The sequence below is a fragment of the Erythrolamprus reginae genome, chromosome 13 (genome assembly GCF_031021105.1).
Source record: "Erythrolamprus reginae isolate rEryReg1 chromosome 13, rEryReg1.hap1, whole genome shotgun sequence".
NCBI classification, from domain to species: Eukaryota; Metazoa; Chordata; class Lepidosauria; order Squamata; family Dipsadidae; genus Erythrolamprus; species Erythrolamprus reginae.
Window position 1 is genome coordinate 8,175,739 of NC_091962.1, and position 8,843 is coordinate 8,184,581.

Sequence of the window (8,843 nt, forward strand, 5' to 3'; positions counted from 1 at the left end):
TTACTCCATGGGGGAATGGAAAGGAGTCGTGCTGGGCCTTATCCTTTAAAACAGAGAGTTGAAAGTGAAGTTCATTTCCCTTGCTTCCTTACAAACAAACCCCTTAACACTTAAGTCCCAAATGTGGTTGATGAAACTTGTGTCTTCTTCTGGAGGAGGAAAGAGGACAAAAGAAAACAAACTCATTAAGAGAAGATATCCCATAACTGTTTGTTAATGAAGAACACAACAGAAGCTCTGCTGGGAATTGGACTCGGAGGCTGGGGGCTTCCAACGACGAGTTCCTACCGGTTGTAAATTGGATTATCTGATTTCCGTGCTTTTGAAAAAAACTAAGCAGTTATCAACATAGAAACATAGAAGACTGACGGCAGAAAAAGACCTCATGGTCCATCTAGTCTGCCCTTATACTATTTCCTGTATTTTATCTTAGGATGGATCTATGTTTATCCCAGGCATGTTTAAATTCAGTGACTGTGGATTTACCAACCACGTCTGCTGGAAGTTTGTTCCAAGGATCTACTACTCTTTCAGTGAAATAATATTTCCTCACATTGCTTTTGATCTTTCCCCCAACTAACTTCAGATTGTGTCCCCTTGTTCTTGTGTTCACTTTCCTATTAAAAACACTTCCCTCCTGAACCTTATTTAACCCTTTCACATATTTAAATGTTTCGATCATGTCCCCCCTTTTCCTTCTGTCCTCCAGACTATGCAGATGGAGTTCATGAAGTCTTTCCTGATAGGTTTTATGCTTAAGACCTTCCACCATTCTTGTAGCCCGTCTTTGGACCCGTTCAATTTTGTCAATCTCTTTTTGTAGGTGAGGTCTCCAGAACTGAACACAGTACTCCAAATGTGGTCTCACCAGCGCTCTATATAAGGGGATCACAATCTCCCTCTTCCGGCTTGCTATACCTCTAGCTATGCAGCCAAGCATCCTATTTGCTTTTCCTACTGCCCGACCACACTGCTCACCCATTTTGAGACTGTTCACTCAGTGTCTGTCATCCTACTTCTTGAATTTATCCATTTTCTGCGTTTGTGCCACTAACCAAAAATAGGCCAAATTTGCATCATCTACAATTCAAATCAAGTTTTTCCTCTGTGTCTAGATCAAATTTTAAACTGCCAGAATGAAGGCACCTTCTTGGCCAAAATTAAGTCCTCCCTGTCAACGACTACTTCAGCTTCAACCACAACAACACACGAGCTCACAACAGATTCAAACTTAATATTAACCGCTCCAAACGTGACTGCAAAAAATACGACTTTAGTAATCGAGTGGTTGAAGCATGGAACTCATTACCAGACTCTGTGGTGTCATTCCCTAACCCTCAAAATTTTACCCTTAGACTATCCACGGATGACCTCCCCAAATTCCTAAGAGGTCAGTAAGGGGCATACATAAGTGCACCAGCGTGCCTTCCGTCGCCTGTCCTAATGTCTCTCTTATGTTTCTACTAGCTCCATGTATATCTCACTCTACTCACAAGAGCTTACAAAACTTTTGCCAGACCCATCTTAGACTATTGCTCATCTGTCTGGAACCCATACCACATCTCAGACATCAACACCCTTGAAAATGTGCAAAGATATTTCACCAGAAGAGCCCTTCACTCCTCCACTCGAAACAGAATATCCTACGAAAATAGACTAACAATCCTGGACCTAGAAAGCCTAGAACTACGGCGCCTAAAACATGTTTTGAGTATTGCCCACAAGATCATATGTTGCAATGTCCTACCAGTCAATGACTACTTCAGCTTCAACCGCAACAACACAAGAGCACGCAACAAATTCAAACTTAATACGAACCGCGCCAAACTTGACTGTAAAAAATATGATTTCAACAATCGAGTTGTCGAAGCGTGGAACTCATTACCGGAATCAATTATGTCAACCCCTAACCCCCAACACTTCTCCCTTAGACTCTCCACGATTGACCTCTCCAGATTCCTAAGAGGCCAGTAAGGGGCGTACATAAGTGCACTGGAGTGCCTTTCGTACCCTGTCCAATTGTCTTTCCTTTCTTTCACCTATCATATATATTCTCTTCCTTTCATCTATCCTCTCCTCTAAGTTCACTTTCACCCTCTTTTATATTATCACATGTCTATTTTTCTTCCTATGTATTTGTGTATTGGACAAATGAATAAATAAATAAATATATGAACTCTATTATTCCCAATGATTATTTCTTCCATATTATTCCTAATGTATTATCTTCTATTCTTTTATTGATGTATTTTACTAAAATTATATCCTCTGAAACCTACATTACGTATTGACAAAATAAATAAATAAATAAAAATACAAATAAATGTTGGTATACGTTTCTAGTGCCAGCAAATGGACCCTGCCTCTCTCTACATTCACACAGAGGTTCTGTTAAGAGCCTCCGTTCGAGTATATTGGTTTTACGCCTCCAACAAACCAAGATTAACTGTCTATTGCATCTTTATGCAAATGCAATTCCTAAATGTTAAAACTGCTTTGATTAAGCTTGTTTTATAAACACGGCAATCTCTCATTTATATCTTTGGAATTATTGCGGAAAAATATATAGCGATTCCTTCGTGGAAAAGCATTTTGATACATGGAGCGGTTCTGCCCAACGGGATAGATAGCTTTACTATTTACTGTATTTTGCCACAATAAAGAGGTGGTGCAGTGGTTAGAGGGCAGTACTGCGAGCTACTTCTGCCAGCAGTTTGGCAGATCGAATCTCAGTAGGCTCAAGGTTGACTCAGCCTTCCGTCCTCCCAAGGTTGGTGAAATGAGGACCCAGATTGTTGGGGGCAATAGGCTGACTCTCTGTAAACTGCTTAGAGAGGTCTGTAAAGCACTGTGAAGTGGTATATAACTCGAAATTCTATTGCTAACATGGTAGGACCATGAATGGTGTGGTTGGCACAGATTTCATTGTTTTGAATGGTGGTTTTCAAATTTTGGGAATTCTTCAACAATTACCAGCATTTGCTGGGTGGGCAGCGACTTAAAATGAATGAGCCTCTAGGTTTTACTTCGTTTCATTTCTCATCTTTCTCTTTCTCCGTCACTTCTATTCTGCATTCGTTTGCAATTATTTACCAACACCTGCAAAAAATATCTGTGCTTATTTTCATATCAGCCTCCAAATTTAGTGTGGGTTTGTATTCATTTTCTCCTAAGATAAGCATTTGCCTGCCTGAGATCAAATATTGTCTGGAGGAGGGGAGGGAGGGGGAGGGAGGGGGAAAGGAGAAAGGAGGAGAAGGAGCTGGAGGAGGAGGAGAAAGAAGAAGAAGGAGAAGAAGGAGAAGAAGAAGAAGAAGAAGAGGAGGAGGAGGAGGAGGAGGAGGAGAGGGAGAGGAGGAAGAAGAAGAGGAGGAGGAGAAGAAGGAGTTCACAAGGTGCATTATAAAAGTTAGTACAATCTTCAGTCCATCACGTTGACCAATCTTCAACTGCCAACCTGGCAGAATGCACCCATCTCCTTCTGTGCAGGTGCAGGAGTGCAAAGACAAAGGATGACCTTGACTATCTATAAAGAATTTGTTATGGCTACCTACAGACAGCTCTCATGCAATTCCCCCTCTCAATGTCCAACAGCAAGAAATGCATATTAAAGTAGCATAAAATGTGGCAGGCCAAAGACCCCAGCTAAAATGACTTCGGCCCGACACTCTGTGTGAAGTTTCCCAAAGGTTCCCTAATTAATTCACGAGCCACGAGCCAAACTTCAAAAGAAATACAGCCATTTATCAGGAGCGACATTTCCCGCAATACTCCGATGCAGTCCGAACTGAGCTCACGCAGTTTACATGCCCTGATGACCCTGTGTGTGTCCCCCCCCTCCTCACTGGACATGTCATAAACCACATTATCCAATGAACCACATTGTGAAACCCACAAACCTTCCTGCTGACTCCAGCAACCTAGGACACAATCAGTAAAAGAAACGTTTGTGGAGTGTAGTTTCAATTATTAGCACTCCCTCCTCCTGCTTACGGCAACTTGAAAGCTTTGCAAGTTGACACACTGAGGACCTTACTTAGTGTTGTGCTGGGGGAAAACCTGTTTTCTTCTAGAAACCCAAAGGACCCAATCAGGGAGTGGGGGAACCCTGAGCCCCCTATTCTCCCCTGAAGACGTAAATGGAAATCTCAGGATAATTCCGGATTTTATTTACTGTAAGAGAAGATAGAAATACAGCCTCCAAGTGTCCCGTTTAAGACAGGAGACTTTTGAACAGGAGTATATAATCATTGCCTTCATAAAAGAGGAGTATGAATTTTGGAGGGTGGTAAGTGCTCACTCGTTTATTTCTTTTTCGCTAATTAACAACTTAGAAACATAGAAACATAGAAGTCTGACGGCAGAAAAGGACCTCATGGTCCATCTAGTCTGCCATTATACTATTTTCTGTATTTTATCTTAGGATGGATATATGTTTATCCCAGGCATGTTTAAATTCAGTTACTGTGGATTTATCTACCATGTCTGCTGGAAGTTTGTTCCAAGGATCTACTACTCTTTCAGTAAAATAATATTTTCTCATGTTGCACTTCATCTTTCCCCCAACTAACTTCAGATTGTGTCCCCTTGTTCTTGTGTTACTTTCCTATTAAAAACACTTCCCTCCTGGACCTTATTTAACCCTTTAATATATTTAAATGTTTTGATCATGTCCCCCCTTTTCCTTCTGTCCTCCAGACTATACAGATTGAGTTCATTAAGTCTTTCCTGATACATTTTATGCTTAAGACCTTCCACCATTTTTGTAGCCCGTCTTTGGACCCGTTCAATTTTGTCAATATCTTTTTGTAGGTGAGGTCTCCAGAATTGAACACAGTATTCCAAATGTGGTCTCACCAGCATTCTATATAGCGGGATCATAATCTCCCTCTTCCTGCTTGTTATACCTCTAGCTATGCAGCCAAGCATCCTACTTGCTTTCCCTACTGCCTGACTGCACTGTTCACCCATTTTGAGACTGTCAGAAATCACTACCCCTAAATCCTTCTCTTCTGAAGTTTTTGCCAATACAATACTCAGATTGAGGATTCCTTTTCCCCAAGTGCATTATTTTACATTTGGAAACATTAAACTGCAGTTTCCATTGCTTTGACCATTTATCCAGTAAAGATAAATCGTTTACCATATTACAGACGCCTCCAGAAAACTTCCTTTGAAGACTTTTTAAAAAAAGAGCTCTCAGGGGTTCGTAATTCATTTACCCATCGTTTCAAGTAGGACTGTTTATTTTCACTTTTCTGTTGTTGTTTTTTCTCCTTGCAGTTTTAGGTGGAATCAGATTTTCCTGGAAAGAGTGCCCTGCAACATATTGGAAAATTGGTTTCGTCTGTCCAAGCACCTTTTCATTTCTGATTCTGACATGTCTCTTTCAAAGCTGAAATTGCAAGATGAGTAAGAGGGTAGCCAAAGTCCTTTGAACATAGGACCAAAATAATAAATAATAATAATTTCCCCCCTCTCTCTCTTCTACTCTTCTACGGAAAGATGTGATTTAGCTGCTGAAGATAGACCATTCTGCAATTAAAGGGCGTAATCTTCGCAATTTTGAAGCAAGTGGGGGTACAGAAAATATAACTGGGCATTACCACAAATCTGCAAGGGTTTAGGACACCCCGGCCCTCCAAATACATTCTAGGAGGAGACGGAGGAACTGAATTAAGAATAGATATTAGTGTCCAAACATTGTGAGCTCCTCCAGTTTTGTTCCTAAAATCCCTACGTAGAAAATGAACATGTTTTATATCGAATGAACATGTTTTATATTGAAGCTGGAGAGAGTAAACACAAAACAGAGCTAGATTTTACAAGTGTAAATTCTGCCTAAACTTGGCTTTAACGCCAATAAATACCAAAAACGTTGGTCGTTTTGAAAACGTCTTGAAAATAATAGTGCAGTGGGGTTTGTCTATTTCCATTGCTGTGGCTTGTTATTTCTCCCAAACATGTTCGGAAAATCCCTCGGGTTTTCTTTTTTGCTGTACAAAAGTGTAGTAAGGTACTTCAAAGTCAGGTAGGTCAGTTGGACTTAACAACCTTACTCTCTTAGGCATATTAATTGATGTATTTTTATTTTTTTTTAAACGATAAGTCAACTTTGCCTAGTTTGGAGGGATGCTCCTCAAAATGAGGACATAGAAACATAGAAGTCTGACGGCAGAAAAAGACCCCCTGGTCCATCTAGTCTTCCCTTATACTATTTCCTGTATTTTATCTCAGGGTGGATCTGTGTTTATCCCAGGCATGTTTAAATTCAGTTACTGTGGATTTACCAACCACGTCTGCTGGAAGTTTGTTCCAAGGATCTACTACTCTTTCAGTCAAATAATATTTTCTCACGTTGCTTTTGATCTTTCCCCCAATTAACTTCAGATTGTGTCCCCTTGTTCTTGTGCTCACTTTCCTATTAAAAACACTTCCCTCCTGGACCTTATTTAACCCTTTAATATATTTAAATGTTTCGATCGTGTCCCCCTTTTTCCTTCTGTCCTCCAGACTATACAGATGGAGTTCATTAAGTGTCCTAAAGTTCTCGGATTGTGCCAATGGATCAAAACTAGCTTAGTTTGGAAAGCCAGCCTGCATTTTTGCCACTCTTGAAATAACTCTAGTCCTGCTTTCGTGGCTTAGTTGTGGCTTATAATCCTGCAGAACTATCACTACACAGAAGGAGCCACAGGAAACATGGAAGGCTACAACCACACCAAAGTTGTTGAATTCATCATTGTTGGTTTCCCTCACCTTCGACACCTCCAAACTCTTATTTTCGTGTTGCTCCTCCTGGTCTACTTCTTCACCATCTTTGGCAATCTGGTGGTTTTCACCATCATCCGTGTTGATTGCCGTCTCCACACGCCCATGTACTTCTTCATCAGCATCCTTTCCTTCTTGGAAATCTGGTACACCGCCACCACCATACCCAAGATGCTCTCTAACCTGGTTAGTGAGAGGAAGAGCATATCCTTCACGGGTTGCCTCCTCCAAACTTATTTCTTCCACTCTCTCGGGGCCACGGAATGCTACTTGCTAACCGCCATGGCCTACGACCGGTACCTGGCTATTTGTAAGCCCCTGAGATACCCTTCGGTGATGACAACCAAGATGTGTGCCCAGCTGGCGGCCAGTTGTTGGGTCTGCGGCTTCATGTGTCCCGTCACAGAAGTCATCCTGGTCTCCAGGTTACCTTTCTGTGGCCCCAATCAGATCAAACACATCTTCTGTGACTTCCCGCCACTGCTAAGCTTGGCTTGTACGGACACCTCCATCAATGTGTTGGTTGACTTTGCGGTCAACGCGTTCATCATTCTAGTGACTTTCTCCTTCATCATGGTCTCCTACGCCAAGATCATCCAAACGGTCTTGAAGATCCAGACCGCCGAGAGCCGCCAAAAGGCTTTCTCCACCTGTGCCTCACACCTGACAGTAGTCTTCCTCTTTTTCGGAAGCATCACTTTCATGTACGTGAGGATGAAGACGAGCTATTCCTTAGAGTACGACAGAGCCTTCGCGGTGATCTATGCTGTCCTGACTCCCTTAGTCAATCCTATAATTTATAGCCTCCGAAATAAAGAAATCTTAAGGGCGATAAAGAGGAAAATTCACCCGAAGAATCTTCTCGGACCTTGAATCTCTTGGAACGGGCTTCGGATTAAGCGATCCTCAATGAAATACGCAGTGAAAATTTAAACTTAAGGCTGGTGATGAAGGTGGACAGCACGAAGGTCAAATTGACAGCTCAGAGTTACAGCACAAAAGGCCAATTATTTGTATTAGAGGGTCTATCACTTCCGTCGGCATGACCAGGATTTGAAGCACAACAAGTGGGGAAGAGATTTATGTGTGTATACAGTAGTGCCTCTACTTAAGAACTTAATTCTATAAACAATTACATCAAAAAATAACGGAATTAAATATTGAAAATATGCTGATAATTGGAGATTTTAACGCTATTGTAAGTAGACAATTAGATCACTCGGGGGGAAAGAAAAATAGTAAAAAGGAAAAAAATTATTACCTACTACCTTCCAAAAAATGAAAAAAGAATTATTACTGAATGATATTTGGAGGGAAAGACACCCCCAAAAGAGACAATACACCTTTTATTCCAACCCCCATAAAATTTGGACAAGAATAGACACGGTGTGGGCTTCAAAAATAACAGCAGAACAAATAAAAGAGGTGGAAATAGACGTAAACACATGGGCAGATCACAATCCTGTAGTAGTTTATATGAAAAATAATAAAAAATATTTAAATTGGCAGATGAATAGAAATATTTTGAAAGAAAAAAAATACAAGGACTGGATCGAGAAAGAATTAAAGATATTTTTTGAAATTAATAGAAACATAGACACCACCAGGTTCTTAAGTAGAAAAGTTTGTAAGTAGAAGCGATTCTTTCCATAGGAATCAATGTAAAAGCAAATAATGCGTGCAAACCCATTAGGAAAGGAATAAAAGCTCGGAATTTGGGTGGGAGGAGGAAGAGGAGGAAAACAGTTGCTGACCAGAACGAAGGGAGTGTTTCTTTTCTCTGGGCACTGGCAGAGGTTTATTCCCTCTCCAAGCGCCCAGAGAAAGGAAAATGCTTTGTTTGCTCTGGACTGCCAAAGCCTCCTTAAGTACCACTGAAAGGCTCCTCTGGCAGCCCAGAAAAGCCCAAGATGGCTGGGATTAAAGGGAGAATGGCAGGAAACTGGCTGGACTTTCGTACTGCTCTCAAATTTCCTGGGAAATTTTTCCAGGCTCAGGTTCTTAAGTAGAAAATGGTTCTTAAGAAGAGGCAAAAAAATCTTGAACACCCGGTTCTTATCTTGAAATGTTCT

At 41.1% G+C, this 8,843-nt stretch overlaps 1 protein-coding gene across 1 annotated transcript; it reads left to right on the forward strand.

Annotated features, from left to right (window-relative positions):
- Positions 1-6,702: 6,702 nt before the first annotated feature.
- OR6N2 (olfactory receptor family 6 subfamily N member 2) lies at positions 6,703-7,644 on the forward strand. Its single transcript, XM_070766580.1, has one exon. The coding sequence runs from the start codon at positions 6,703-6,705 to the stop codon at positions 7,642-7,644; it is 942 nt and encodes a 313-aa protein (XP_070622681.1).
- The last annotated feature ends 1,199 nt before the right edge of the window (positions 7,645-8,843 follow it).